The sequence below is a fragment of the Vombatus ursinus genome, unplaced genomic scaffold (genome assembly GCF_900497805.2).
Source record: "Vombatus ursinus unplaced genomic scaffold, bare-nosed wombat genome assembly UNPS02014792.1, whole genome shotgun sequence".
Classification (NCBI taxonomy): domain Eukaryota; kingdom Metazoa; phylum Chordata; class Mammalia; order Diprotodontia; family Vombatidae; genus Vombatus; species Vombatus ursinus.
The window spans coordinates 14,034,931-14,050,421 of record NW_020954570.1 but is presented as its reverse complement, the minus strand read 5'-3'; the positions used below and the strand labels follow the sequence as shown (position 1 = coordinate 14,050,421).

The following is a 15,491-nucleotide window of genomic DNA, read 5'->3' as shown; positions in this document are numbered from 1 at the left end:
ACCTTTAAAGACTATTATTATTTTGTGATAAGTCACATGATAGGACCAAAACTCTAAAGTCATCATTGTCTTCTGTAATATTTTTTCACTAGCTTTTTCATCTTAGAATCATAAATGCATATAATTTTGGAACTATAGGAACCTTAGAGATAGAGCGAATTGTCCAAATGGATTAGAAATGGGCTCCTCATACTTCACAACAGAAATCAAGACTTACTTTTGCTTTTGAATTTGCTTAAAACAAATGTTTTAAAATAAAGAGTGCTTTTCAAAATGTAGTTCTTAATGTATTTCAAGTTTTGTGGATTTACCTACATTTATTTAAAGGAAAATGCATTTTTAAAAATATTCTGACTATAAATATGGTCTCATCTTCAATAATGTTTTGGTGCAGTCACAGCATGCATCCCTGTTACCTAGTTAGCCCTTTTTTACTTTCTTCCTCTCATCTTCTAATTCCTGGAAGCAGTGATGATGATTAGCAAAGTTCCTTGCTTCTGTAATGTCCTCTGTACTAGAGACAGATCCCTGGAGAGGAACCATAGAAGTGGTTGCCTTTTTGCAACTATCTGATAGATAGCTCATGGACTATTTTGACTGTCTGTAATGTCTTCAATTTATGTGGCTGCCCCACTGAGGAGTTTGAGGAGAATCATCTCTGAAACCTTATATGAAAAAAGGATTAAGATAGAAAGGATCTTTTTAAGACTAGGGTAAAATAAATGCAAAGGTTGTGATCTTGGTAGAAAAGGAAGACTTGGCATTTTAGGGCTTAATCTGTTTTCAATAGTGAATTTTTAAGTTCTTTTAGGGGAACTCATGCACATTAATGACTCTTTCCTCATATAAGGTACCCATGTATAGATTCTCTGAGAATGAATTGAACTTAGAATATCAATATTTTAGGAACTTAGGTTGACTAGGAGTCTTTTCATATAACTATGTAACAAACATATTTTACTATTGTAAAAATAAAGTTTAAATGAATTTTAATTACTTCCTGATTTTTTAAAAATAAAATTATTGCTTTCCAAATATATTTATATATTCCCTAAGATAGAAATGTGTTGATACATTTAAGATTCCATTGGTTTATTTACATGTATTTAAGGGAAAATGAAATTTGTAATACACTTATAACAATGACTTAAAAATCTTCCTAACAGGTTAATTATCATGCTCGACATTATCACCTCACTCCATTTACAGTCATCAATATCATGTACAGTTTCAACAAAACCCAGGTGAGAATGTCAGTCTACAGGTTTGATACATTTTTAAAAGTTGAAGTTGTATTATGTATACTAATTTACCTTAATTTTAAAAAGAACCGTTCTTGTCTATTTAGATGGACAATAAAGAAAAGAGTTTTTTTAAAATGAGAAAGTTTGAAATATATGTATTCTTGTTTAATTGGCATGTTCTTCATGACCCTAATTCAAACTACTTATCTGTAAGAATGTAACATAGGCTCCTTGAGGGCTGTTTTGATTATGTTTTTGTATTCTCAATTCCTAGCAGAGTTCCAGGCACATAGTAGATGCTTAATTAATTCTTACTGAATTTAATACCTAAGAGTATGAAAAGAAATTAAGTCAAGACCCTCTATTAAGATTTTCTCTGGGAAAGCATCAATAACTATTACAATATAATTAAGAATTTGTCCATATTATGTAGACTTTAATGGGTATACCTTTTTTTTTTTTTCATTTTAGGGTCCAAGAGCCCTTTGGAAAGGAATGGGAAGCACATTTATTGTTCAGGGCATCACACTTGGAGCTGAAGGAATTATCAGTGAATTCACACCTTTGCCAAGGTATCCTTTTAAAATCTATAGTGAAATGTAAGGGAAAAAAAAATTTTAAGTGTCTGTCTTGAATCTGATATCTAGTAAGAAATCGCTAAAAAGAAATTTGTCTGTAATAGTATAGTCCAATGAATGATAGAATTAATTGAATTGTTTTGAACTGGGGAAGTAGCTATGGTATAGTGGATAGAGAGCCAGTCTCAAAGCCAGGAAGACCTAGTTCAAGTCCTTTGTCTGATATATACTGGCTTTGTGACCTTGGGCAAGTTACAACCTCTTAGTGCTCTAGGCAATTCTTTTTTTTTTTTTTTTTTTTTTTGGAGTTAAGTGACTTGGCCAGGGTCACACAGCTAGTAAGTGTCAAGTGTTTGGTCTGAGGCCGGATTTGAACTCAGGTCCTCCTGACTTGAGGGCCAGTGCTCTATACACTGCACCACCTAGCTACCCCCAGGCAGTTCTTTTTTTTTTTTTTTAATTAAATTAAATTTTTTTATTTTTAGTTTTCAACATTTACTTCCACAAGATTTTGAATTCCAAATTTTCACCCCATCTCGCCCCTCCCCCCCACCCCAAGATGGCATGCATTCTGAATACCCCTTTCCCTAGTCTGCTTTCCCTGCTATCTTTCCCCCCCCTTCCCTTTCTATTTTCCTGTAGGGCAGGATAGATTTCTGTACCCCATTTCCTGTATTTCTTATTTCCCAGTTGCATGTGAAAACATTTTTTTTTAAAACATGTGTTTTTTAAATTTTGGGTTCCAAATTTTCTCCCTTCCTCCCTCCCCACCCACCCTCATTGAAAAGGCAAGCAACTCAATATTGGCTATACATGTGCAGTTATGCAAAACACTTCCATAGTAGACATGCTGTGAAAAACTAACTCTATTTCCCTTAATCCTATCCCACCCCCCCATTTATTCTCTTCTTTCTTTTGACCCTGTCCCTCCTCAGAAGCATTTGCTTCTTATTACCCCGTTTCCCAATCTGCCCTCCTCTCTATCATCCCCCTACTCTCTTGTCCCCTTCCCCTCCTATTTTCCTGTAAGGTAAGACAGATTTCCATACCCAATTGAGTGTGTATGTTATACCCTCCTTAAGTCAAATCCTATGAGAATAAGATTCACTCATTTCCTCTTACCTTCCCCCAGTTCCCCTCCACTGTAAGAGCCTTTTCTTTTCGATTTTTTTTTGTGAGATAATTTACCCCGTTCTACCTTTCCCTTTTTCCTTCTTCTAATATAATCTTCTCTCACCCCTTAATTTTATTCTCCAGATATGACCCCTTCATCTTCAACTCACCCTGTGCCTTCCATCTATCCATCCATCCATCCATCCATCTGTCTGTCTATGTATCTATCTATGTATCTATCTATCTATCTATATGTATGTACATACATATAATTTTTTCCCTCCAACTACCCTAATACTGACAAAGGTCTCATGAGTTACAAATATCATCTTTCCTTGCAGGAATGTAAACAGTTCAACCTTAATAAGTCTCTTAGGATTTCTCTTTTCTGTTTATCTCTTCATGTTCCACTTGAGTCTTGTATTGGAAAGTCAAATTTTCTATTCAGCTCTGGCCTTTTCATCAAGAATGCTTGAAAGTCCTCTATTTCACTGAATGGCCATTTTTTCCCCTGAAGAATTATACTCAGTTTTACTGGGTTGGTGATTCTTGGTTGTAATCCTATTTCCTTTGCCCTCCAGAATATTATATTCCATGCCCTGTGGTCCCTTAATGTAGAAGCAGCTGAATCTTGTGTTATCCTGATTGTGTTTCCACAATACTTGAATTGTTTCTTTCTAGCTGCTTGTAATATTTTCTCCTTGACCTGGGAACTCTGGAATTTGGCTGCAGTATTCCTAGGAGTTTTCCTTTGGGATCTCTTTCAGGAGGAGATTGGTGGATTCTTTCAATTTCTGTTTTGCTCTCTGGTTCTAAAATATCAGGGCAGTTTTCCTTGATAATTTCTTCGAAGATGATGTCTAGGCTCTTTTTTTTGATCATGGCTTTCAGATAGTCCAATAATTTTTAAATTATCTCTCTTGGATCTATTTTCCAGGTCAGTTGTTTTTCTAATGAGATATTTCACATTGTTTTCTAATTTTTCATTCTTTTGGATTTGTTTTACAGTGTCTTGATTTCTCATAAAGTCACTAGCTTCCAATTGCTCTAGTCTAATTTTTAAGGAAGTATTTTCTTCAGTAATCTTTTGGACTTCCTTTTCCATTTGTCTGATTTTGCTCTTTAGGGCATTCTTCTCTTCATTGGCTTTTTGGACCTCTTTTGCCATTTGGGTTAGGCTATTTTTTAAGGTGTTATTTTCTTCAGTATTTTTTGGGGTCTCCTTTAGCAAGCTGTTAACTTGCTTTTCATGATTTTCTTGCATCACTCTCATTTCTCTTCCCAGTTTTTCCTCTACTTCTCTTACTTGCTTCTCAGAATCCTTTTTGAGCTCTTCCAAGGCCTGGGACTAATTCATATTTTTCTTGGAAGTTTTGAATGTAGGAGCTTTGACTTTGTTTTCTTCTTCTGGTTGTATGTTTTGATCTTCTTTGTCACCAAAGTAAGATTCTATAGTCTGAGTTTTTTAACTCTGTTTGCTCATGATCCCAACCAATTACTTAAGTTTTAAACTCTTTGTTCAGGTAAGAGTCTGTTTCCAATGTGGAGAATGTACTGTCCCAAGCTTTGGGGGTTTGTACAGCTGTTTTCAGAGATACTTCTAGGGACCTGAAAAGTGTCAGTTCTTCCAAGGTGCTATGATAAGGGGCGAGGTATTTCCTCTCCATAGCCACAACAAGCTCTACCACACCAGCGCTCCTAGTCACCCAAGGACCGCCCCTCAGAACTGTGACCCAGATCCAAGCAGGGCAAAGCAAGAGATTCCTGCCTCAGCCCTGGCAAAGAGATCCTTGCAATCCCCCTCTGATCAGCCACTCGATTCCCCCTCAGTCTGTGGGCCAGAAGCTCAGAAGCCACCCGCTGCCCTTGGGGCGGCTGAGATCTAGATTCTTCTCTCACTGTAGTAACAGACTTTTCCCACTGACCTTTTAAGTTGTCTTTGGCATTCAGGAGTTGAGAAGTCTGGAAACCGTCATAGCTGCCCGTGATTCAGTCCTCTGAGGCCTGTTCTAGGTTTGCTGCGGTCTGCGCGCCCACGCCAAACTGCTCCTCTCCCAGCCCGGCTCGACATACCTTTCGATCAGCCATCCAGGGTTGTCTTGGGCTGGAAATTTGTTTTACTCTTTTTTTGTGGGTTCTGCTGCTTTAGAATTTGTTTAGAGCCATTTTTGTAGGTATTTGGAGGGGTTTGGGGGAGAGCTCTAGCAAGTCACTGCTTTCCCTCTGCCATCGTGGCTCCGCCCTCCCAGGCAGTTCTTTAAGACTGTAAGTTTCAGGGAGGGTATGAATTTGGGATTAGTAAAAAGAATTTCCTTATCAAGGAGCTCCCTATGTTAATGAAATAACAGATCTAGTTCTTATCCCTATCCCTTATAAATGGAAAGGAACTTAAAAAGATTATTAAATCATAGCTTCAAATTCTGCCTCTGAAAAATACCGTTTTTTAAAGTTTCACATGCTTTCTAAAGCAAACCAAAATGGTAGAGGGAGTTTTCTCTCCCAAGATTTCTGCGTACCATTGAAATCACAGTTTCAGGTCCTGTCCCAGTCTCCTCAGCTTATGATCCTAAAATTCTCTTAAATATAGTCATATAAAAAAAGATTTAAAGTTTATGCACTTAAATTTTAACTTGTAAATTTTGGGCTAGCAAATATTTTTATTAGAATATGCATACTTAAAAATGAAAATGTATTCTTGACTCATTCACACTTACCCTTCTTTTTTGAATATTATTACATTGAAAGAAAATAAATTAATACTTATAGCTAAATACTCTCAGAAGTTTAGTCAGAAGGATAGAAACTTTGAAAACATAATATAATTTGGAAAATAATAAATATTTATGACTGTCTATAAAGGGCTTAGCATATGTGCTGTGGGAAATATCCTCCAAATATAAAACATTTCCTTTGCCCTCAAGGTGCAGCCACAAAGGAGAAATAGATTAATAAATATACGTTTCAGAGTAGTAGTATTGAATTTAAAAGGACAGAATACAAGAAAAGACTTGGGTGCAGCTAGGTGGTACAGTGGGTAGAGCACCAACCCTTGAGTCAGAAGGACCTGAGTTCAAATCCAGCCTCAGACACTTGACACTAGCTGTGTGACTCTGGGCAAGTCACTTAACCCCAATTGCCTCACACACACAAAAAAAAGAATTGGTAAGCTGATTGAATAGAGAAGATACATTTTTTAATAAAGTTCTTATTAACCTTCCAATCTGAGTTTTTAGTCTCCAGGCTCAGTAGATTAGTTTTCATCCATGTATAGGCTATGATCTTATTTAAGTAACGGATGAAGGAGGCAGAGATTATTTTTCTCCTGAATTTTCCTAATACTTTGTTGTTCTCTTATGTACTTTCACAGTATGAGAGTTAATTGCCTGAATCTCTTTCTTCTTATAGATAGGAAGCTCTTTGACAGATCAGACTATGTTTTATTCTTCCTTATATTCCCTTCCTACTTAGCAAAGTGCTTTGTACATATTAGTAATGGTTAAATATTTTGTATGTCTATACACACAGATGGGCAGCCGGTTGGCAGAGTGGATAGAGTTTTGGCCCTGGAGTCAGGAAGACCTGAGTTCAAATTCATTCTCAGATACTTACTAGCTGTATGACATTGGGCAGGTCACTTAGCCCTGTTTGCTTCAGTTTCCTCATCTGTAAAATGAGCTGGAGAAGGAAATGGCAATCCACTCCAGTATCTTTGCCAAGAAGACCCCCAAATGGGGTCATGAAGAGTCATATTGGACTGAAACAGCTGAACACAACCACACAGCTATGGTTTTTATAATTCATTTTGTATCTTGGCCAAGAAAATGGATACTTAAGTCTTCTGTTTGGATAAATGTAGTAGTTAATTCCATTGAAGAAAAATATTTTGTAATATTCTTAGACAAGGGACATCATGTAGTATTTATTTTCGTATTTAAGTGCATTGTTGTTTTAATTCACTTGCTTGTGAATGCAAAGCTTCCTTGAAATTTTTTATGTGGAAATATTGTGTGTGGGGGGGGTAGCAACGTTGTAATAAATTTAATGGTTTGATGAAAAAGTATTCATTGATTCTAAGTACTGCCTTCTTTATCTGCCCTCCCTCTTATCACTTCTACCCTGTCCTCTTATCCCCTTCACTTCCTACTTAACTGCCCTACTTCTTGGGTAAGATGAGCTATTCTTCCCATTTTGTTTTTTTTTGTTTTTTTTTTTTTGCTTAGGCAGTTGGGGTTAAGTGACTTGCCCAGGGTCACACAGCTAGTAAGTGTCAAGTGTTTGGTCTGAGGCCAGATTTGAACTTAGGTCCTCCTGACTTCAGGGCTGGTGCTCTATCTACTGCATCACCTAGCTGCCCCAAATAATTAGCTAACTACTTTTTTTTTAAAATTTTTTTTTTTTAGTGAGGCAATCTGGGTTAAGTGACTTGCCCAAGGTCACACAGCTAGTACATGTCAAGTGTTTGGCCTGAGGCTGGATTTGAACTCAGGTCCTCCTGACTTCAGGGCTGGTGCTCTATCCACTGTGCCACCTAGCTGCCCCTATTCCTCCCATTTGGAATCAATTCAAATGGAAATGAGGTTCAAGCATTGCCTCCCTACCCCTGCCCCCCCATTTTCCTGTCTACTGTAAAAGCTCTTTGTATACGTCTTTTATATGCAATAATTTTCCCTGTTCTTCCTCTCCCTTCCCCCTTCTCCCAATGCATACTTCCTTCTTACCTATCCATTTATTTTTAGATAATCCCAACATAATTGACCCAATCCTGTGCCTTCTATGTTGAGTCCTTCTAACTGCCATATTAAGTGTCCTTATAATGATAAAGTTCTTAAGAGTCACGTGTGTAATCTTCCCATATAGGAATGTAAACAGTTTGACTTTATTGAGTCCCTTGGGATTTCTCTTTCATGTTTTCCTTTTTATGCTTCTCTTGAGTCTTGTATTTGAAAGTCATATTTTCTGTTCAACTCTGGTCTTTTCATCGAGAATGCTTTAAAGTCCTCTATTTCATTAAATATCCATTTTTCCCCCCTTAAAGAGTATACTTAGTTTTGCTGGGTAGGTTGTTCTTGATTGTAATCCTAGCTCCTTTGCCTTCCAGAATATCACATTGCAAGTACTCTGTTCCTTTAACATGGTTGGTTGTTGTCCTTCATTCTCAAAAGAGGACCGAAGTGACATCACTATGTTGGAGTCAAGGGATAGTATGTCCGACTAAGGCTGATTCGACCAATACAAGCTCAAAAGGCTCTCCCACAGGTTGGGCACAAATAGTCCACATGAACATTGGGAATATAGCTATCTCTAAATTTGCACATCTCATGTTTCTTTTGAGCTACTACAGTTCTGCTTTGCTCATAGAGCGCGACACCTCCCTTGATACTGGCACGCCATGCTAGTTGGTCCTTTGCTAGTGTCTCATATATCATGCAATCGTTTCCAAAGTTCTTCAGAAAAACCTTGAGACTGTCATTGTATTACTTCTTCTGACCACCATGTGAGCAACTTCATTGTGTAGTTCTCCATTAAATAATCTTTTAGGCAAATGTACATTTGCCATTGAAACAACATGGCCAGCCCATCAGAGTTGTGCTCTCTGCAGTAGAGTTTGAATGTTTGGTAGTTGAGATTGAGAAAGGACCTCAGTGTCTGGTACCTAATTTTGCCAGGTGATCTTTAGAATCTTCCTAACACAATTCAAATGGAAGCATTTCAGTATGCTGTCCAGGTTTCACAGGCATACAACAGTGAGATCAGCACAATGGCTCTGCAGACCTTCAGTTTGGTAGGCAATCTAATAACCCTTCTTTCCCACATTTTCCTTTGGAGCCTTCCAAACACTGAGCTACCTCTTGCAATGTATATATCAACCTCATCATATATGTGGACATCCCTGGAAAGTATACTGCCAAGGTAAATGAACTTAGACACAGTATTAAAAATTTATCCATTTGCAGTAACTGATGACTCCATGTATAGATAGTATGATGCTGGCTGGTGGAGAACCTGTGTTTTCTTGATGTTAATTATTAGGCCAAATATAGTGCAAGCAGCAGAGAATCAATCCATACTTCATTGCTCCTCAGCTTCAGAGGTTGCATTGAGTGCACAATCATCTGGGAACAAAAAAATCATGCACTAACTCTCCCTCCACCTAAGTCTTGACTTGTAGCCTTTTCAAGTTAAATAATCTACCATCAGTGCAGTAGCTGACCTTGATGTCCTTGTTGAATGCAACTGACAATATTGCTGAAAACATCATGCTAAAAAGCGTAGGAGCAAGCACACACAGCCTTGCTTCACTCTGTTGGTGACTGGGAAAGTGCAGCAGCATTGTTCATTATGAAGAACCCGTGCAAGCATGCTGTCATGAAATTGACAAATAATACTGATGAACTTCTCTGGGCAACCAAATTTAGATATAATTTTCCATAAGCCCTCCCAACTGACAGTATCAAAGGCCTTGGTCAGATTGATGAATATTGTGTACAGACTTCTGTTCTGTTCCTGGCCTTTCTCCTGGAGCTCTCAGGCAGCAAACACCATATCAACCATTCTTTGGCCCTTTCTGAAGCTGTACTATCAGGTATATGACTATCTGTCAGGTGAAGGATTAGCCTTTTAAGGAGGACTCTGGCAAGAATCTTGCCAGCAGTGATGAAGAGAGATATATCTCCCCATCTTCCCCATCCCCGGTTGTCACAGGACAATGTATTTCCTTTTCCTTTATAGAGCTGGAAAATGGAAGCATCCTTGAACTCTTGGGGAATAACCTCCTCTTAACACATAACCCAGAAAAATTCAGTCAGCTTTTATATGAGCAATGGTCCCCTGTCTTGTAAGTCTCAGTTGGAGAATCCACACCAAGCGCTTTGCCACATGAGAGGAGCCTAATGGCATTCAAAACCTCTTCTTCATTTGGAACTTCAGCTAGGGAGGGATTGACTTCAACCTCAGGTAAACAGTCAGTGGCTTCAGCATTGATTGATGATGGTCTGTTGAAAACACTATGGAACTCTTCAGCCAGTCTCTCTATGATCATGTCCTTATCACTAATCAATGTGGCTCCATTAGCACTGAGTAGTTGAGATGCACCAAAAGACTTTGGCCCGTAAGTAGTCTCTGGGCATCATAAAAGCACTTTGGATGTTACTATCAATGTAAAACTAAATTTCATCTACATTCTTACTGAGCCAAGAATCATCTTTCTAAGCTTTACTTGCCTTACTTTTTTTTACTTTTTTTTACTTTTGATGGAGTTAAACATTGCCTTCTTAGAGACAGACGAACTATCCTGCTTGATGTTTGCAAGTGTTCTGACCCAGGTGAGTAAATGCAGTTAGGTGCACCAAATCTCTGAAAGCTGCCCAGAATTATAGTTATAAGCCTTGTCCTCTTTCAGCATATTGATGATAAGGGTCTCCAGGTCTTCATAAAATTTTTCTTTGACCTCATGAGGATTCGTCATGGTGGGAGTATATGTACTGATGATGGTGGCATGGCACTTTCCTGCAAGTGGCAATCACGTTGTCATGAGCCTGTCATTTGCTCTTTTTGGGAGGCATACAAATTTGTTTATTAGATTAGTTTTGATTGCAAAACCTATGCCAGCTTCATGGTGCTTCCCTTCACTGAAGCCACTACAGAAAAAACACAGTCCAGCTCCAGCTTTAGCAAGCCAGCCTTCGTTTATCAGCCTTGTTTCAATCAGGACTGCCGTTTGGATTTGATACCTGCTAAGTTCTCTCACAACAAGAGCTGTTCGTCTTTCAGGTCCACTGGATTTTATATTGTCCATAAGTGTGCACATTTTCCATGTATTGATGGTGAGTGGAATCAACTTAGCAGAAGTTTTGTGTTTCAGCCACAGAGTGGGATCCCTATATGGCCACAGTAAGCAGGTCAGAGTTGGATAAAGCAGACAATTTTTAGGGCACATTTTCTAGCCCTTCCTTATGCCAGGAAGTGAGCAGTGTGATTTGTTCAAAAAGGCTGCTCAGATACCCAGGGGACTGCTGAATCCCACTGCTGCTTCCATCAAGAAGATGACCCTATACCCTGGGCTGCTTGTGTGCAGGGTTGTGATACAGCTCCCAGTGTATCCACATCTGCTTTGTCACTTGCCTGTTGTCACAGGACTTTGTGATATGTAAAAATAGTATGGGTGATATCTTTTGATTTGCACATAAATTGAATTTAAATGAGGCAGAATTGTGTGAAGTCATCTGCCTGTCATCAAAGTCCAGTGGTAAGATAAAGTCAAGATGACTGGGGATGGCTCCGAATGCAGTAGATGGCATCTTTGATGCCTAACCAAGCTCTGAGCTCTCCACAGTGACTGCTTCAGTCACCTTCATGGCTGTTGGAACAAATTGTTCTCAATCACCCATTCTACCACAGGAAGTCTTTACATACTTGGCGTAGACACCCCTCTAACTCTGAAGGGTTTGAGACTCCTTGGTTACTCTCAACCTGGTTGAGCCCATCTGCTGAAACAGTTTACAAGGGTTTGGCCACTGTGCATGCTACAGTTTCTTAGAGCAACAGGTGAGAATTGGGTTGATTAGGTGGATACCAACGGTGAAAAGCAGCCCTGAAAAATACTTATCATCCCTCACACTAGAGGGACTAGTCTTCCCTAAACACACTCTATACTCTAGCACAGTAGTTGCTAAATCTTATGTGAGGCTCACTGTGGCTTCATGGTATTTGGATGGTTTCTTTATGGCTGCTTTCAGTATTTTCTTCTTAACTTGGAAGCTCTGGAATTTGTACTATTCCTGGGAGGTTTCACGCTGATATCTTTTTCAGGTGGTGATTGGTAGATTCTTTCAGTTTCTGTCTTGTCCTCAGGGTCAAGGATATCAGGATAGTTTTCCTTCATAATTTCTTGAAATGTGATGTCTAGGTGCTTTTTTTGATCATAGCTTTCATGTAGTCCAATAATTCTTAAATTATCTCTCCTCAATCTATTTTCCAAGTCAGCTGTTTTTTCCAATGAAATAGTTCACATTTTCTTCTATTTTTTAATTCTTTTGATTTTGTTTTATTGTTTCTTGATGTCTTAGGAAGTCATTAGCTTCCATTAGCACAATTCTAATTTTTAAGGAATTATTTTCTTCAGTGAGCTTTTGTACCTCTTTTTTCCGTATGACCATTTCTTCTTTTTAAGGAATTATTTTCATCAGTGAAGTTTTGTAACCTTTTACCAATCTGTTCTAATTCTGTCCAAATTTTTTTTTAAGATGTTATTTTGTTTAATATTTTTTGTGCCTCTTTTACCAAGTTTTTAATTCTCTTTTCATAATTTTCTTCCCTCGCTCTCATTTCTTTACCCGTTTTTCCTCTACCACTCTTACTTGATTTTTAAAATACTTGTTTGGTTCTTCCAGCAATTCTTGTTGGGCATGTGTCCAATTAACGGTTTTTGGTTTTTTTCTTTGAGGCTTTGCTTGTAGCTGTTTTGACATCATTGTCTTCCTCTGAGTTTGTGTCTTGATCTTCCCTGTCTCTTTAGCAGTTTTTTATGGCCAGGTTCTTTTTTTTTTGTTGTTTGCTTATTTTTTCAGTCTTTTTCTTGACTTTCAACTCTTATGTTAAAGTTGGGTTCCCTTCTTGGCATTGGGGGGAGAGGCATTGACCAAAGCTTCAGTCTTTTTCACACTACTGTTTTCAGAGCAAATTCTGAGAGTTTGGAAATTTTTGGTGCTTTTGTATGATCTTTGGAGAGGTGTGGTCACTGCTCTTCTGGTCTGAGCTCTGATCCTTACCCAGGAAGGACTCCTTAGGACCTCTCATCTCTTGGGACCAGAAGTAATTCTACTCCCCAGGGTCCCTGTGTCACTCAGGCCCCTGTTCCTTGGAATAGCAAGAGACTACTCCTTAGGGCCCCTGCCCTCTCTCATGTCCAAAAGTGCTCCTTTTCCCCTTTGAACTGTGACCCAGAAGTGGCCACAGGCAGTGAAATTGCCAAACATTGTCTGGTCCTATGCCCATTGCTAGCACAGGGGGCCCCTGTAATATTTTTCTGACCAATTGCCCAGTCATCTTACTATCTCTAACGTGAGTGCTCCCAAAACTGTTGCTGCTGTTTTTTCCACCACCAAGTCCCACCATGGTGTTGCACTTGGGCTCTGTACCAGCCTCTACCTCTGTGTCATAGATCTCTCCTTTCAACCTCCTAAATTGTCTTTGACTAGAAGAATGTTTCACCCTGACATATGTTGTCTTGGCTGCTCCAGAATTCCATTTGAGGCATTATTTTGAAGTCATTTGGCGGGAAGTATTGGGAAAGCTTGGCTGTAGTGCTTCTTCTGATTTACCATCTTGGCTCCAACCCTAGAAGTTCCTGCAAGGGTGACATTGGAAGAATGTATTTAGAAAGAAGATAAGAAAGCCAAAGTCTGAGCCTATCATAGCAGCTACTTAATTAGAACTAAGATATTTTCTTGTTCAGAATATTATGGAAGAATACAAACTTTGGTAAGAGATGGACTAGATGACTTATGAGTTCCCTTCCAAATCTGTTATTTCATTTTGCTAAGCATCAGCTGCTTATTAATACTTTTATTCCATACCATGATGTTTCCTTCCATGAAGGCTCTCAAATAGGATGTCATTACTTATCTTACACCTGAAGATGGCCTAACATCTTTTAGTTGTGGAATGAGGGATTATTACTTGATAGGATTCTCTCTATCCCTCTGGGAACATTTAGCTATGTGTTTGCAGGGAACCCATATATTTGCTCTTCTCTTTTGTTTTCTTTCAAGATATATTATTTATCTCTAAAATTCCCTTCTCCTAACCCTTAGATTAAACTTCTGTGCCTCCCTTGCTGCTCTAATCATTAGCAAATTGTGTTTGCTAGGTCAATGGGCATGCTTTCAAGTCGATAAAATGGAAAAAAAAAGTTCAAAGCTGAGATAATTTTCGTCCTTTGGTGAGATTGATTTTCTTTCCTTCCTTCCTTCCTTCCTTCCTCTCTCTCTCTCTCCCCCTCTCTCCCTCTCTCCCTCTCTCCCTCTTTCTTTTCTTTCTTTCTCGGGATTGAGTGACTTGCCCAGGATCACACAGCTAGTAAGTGTTAAGTGTCTGAGATCTAATTTTAATGCAGGTCCTCCTGACTCCAGGACCAGTGCTCTACCCACTGTGCTACCAACCTGCCCTGGAGATTGATTTTCAATGTGGTTTTAAAAAGACTTTAAAAAAAATCTTTTTAAAATTCAAGCTAGCCACGATGAAGGAAAGTTCTTTTGGGCAGACTCCATGTTTCTTAGCTTCCCTTCCTAGTGAAGGGAAAACTGACTACTTCCTATGGCAGGATCTTTAACTGGAATGGCATCTTAGGTTCTCTTTATAAGTAATCCTAACTATTCCCTATCTCTGAGCTGCAACGAGCAAAGTGGTGACTGCAGTAGCTGTGGGAAGAAGGAAAGGATGAGCCATTTCTAAGGTTTTGTATAATTTGGTTCTATCCCAAATCATCATCATTATATTACCTTTGCCCTTTCATTATTTGACCTTGAAGGGTTTGAAGGCTGTATAGTACATTAGAATGTTTGCATTCTAATTCTTCCACCAACTGATTATTTATGTGACCTTAAATAAGTTACTTTATTAAGCTGGTCTTATCTTTATTCATCTTTAAAATTATGGGATTTGATTAGATGACTTTCAAGGTCCATTCCTACTCCACCATTCTATGGTTCTATGCATAAATCATTATTGAAATTTCCCAGTTAAAATGATTATCTTTTGTTGAAAGCATTTTTCTCTGAAATTGAGAAATTCTCATTTTCTTAAACATTTTATTTTAATTTAATCTTCATATCAAACTTAAGTACTTCAATAAATGTAGACATTACTTCTAAAAATACAGATGACAATCCATTCATACTTTCTCATCCTGAATAACTCTTGTTCACATCCTGGAAGTCCTCTCTAGGGGATTCCATCCATCAAGCTATGGGACTTCTTCTAGAAATCTTGATATTACATAAATACAAATATAGCATATAGGATGTTCATTAGTTGTTCCTTACTCTGACCTTATGATCAGCTGTTCTTTTTTGGTCATACATCTCTCTGATGGCAGCCTTTATGTCATTTCTCTAGGTTAATGCTTCATTGGTAATATGCAATGCTCTGTTTATGCCTGCCATGAATTTCTCCATTGTGCCATGACTCTCAACTTTAATTCTTTGGAGACTGTGGTATTTCATGAGTTGTCAAATAGCATCATTGGAAAAAAAAATATTAAGAGACCAGCGAAGATAGTAGAGTAAGGGGAAGCATTGTAATTGAGCTCTGTCCCACAGCTATTCAAATATAGATCTTAAGAGGAGCACCAGACCAAGTAGTGATAAGAATATCCAAGGAAAAAAACACTTTTTTTTTTCTCGTTTTCCTAGCCTAAGATCAAGAATTAAATCCATAGGTAAATGACCAGGCAGGAACTGTGGAACAGGGATGGACCCTCCTGGTCCTCTGAAATCAGAACTGTGTCATTCTGACTATAGAGAAAGATTATAGATTGTATTGTCCTGGGCACACCAGG

At 38.4% G+C, this 15,491-nt stretch overlaps 1 protein-coding gene across 1 annotated transcript in view; it reads left to right on the top strand.

Annotated features, from left to right (window-relative positions):
• Positions 1–15,491, top strand: part of SLC25A46 (solute carrier family 25 member 46) — a 35,776-nt gene that overhangs the window by 5,744 nt on the left and 14,541 nt on the right. Inside the window, exons 4-5 of the mRNA XM_027869206.1 lie at positions 1,167–1,244; positions 1,716–1,816. Of these exons, the coding sequence (XP_027725007.1) occupies positions 1,167–1,244; positions 1,716–1,816 (179 nt within the window). The remainder of the gene's footprint in view (positions 1–1,166; positions 1,245–1,715; positions 1,817–15,491) is intronic.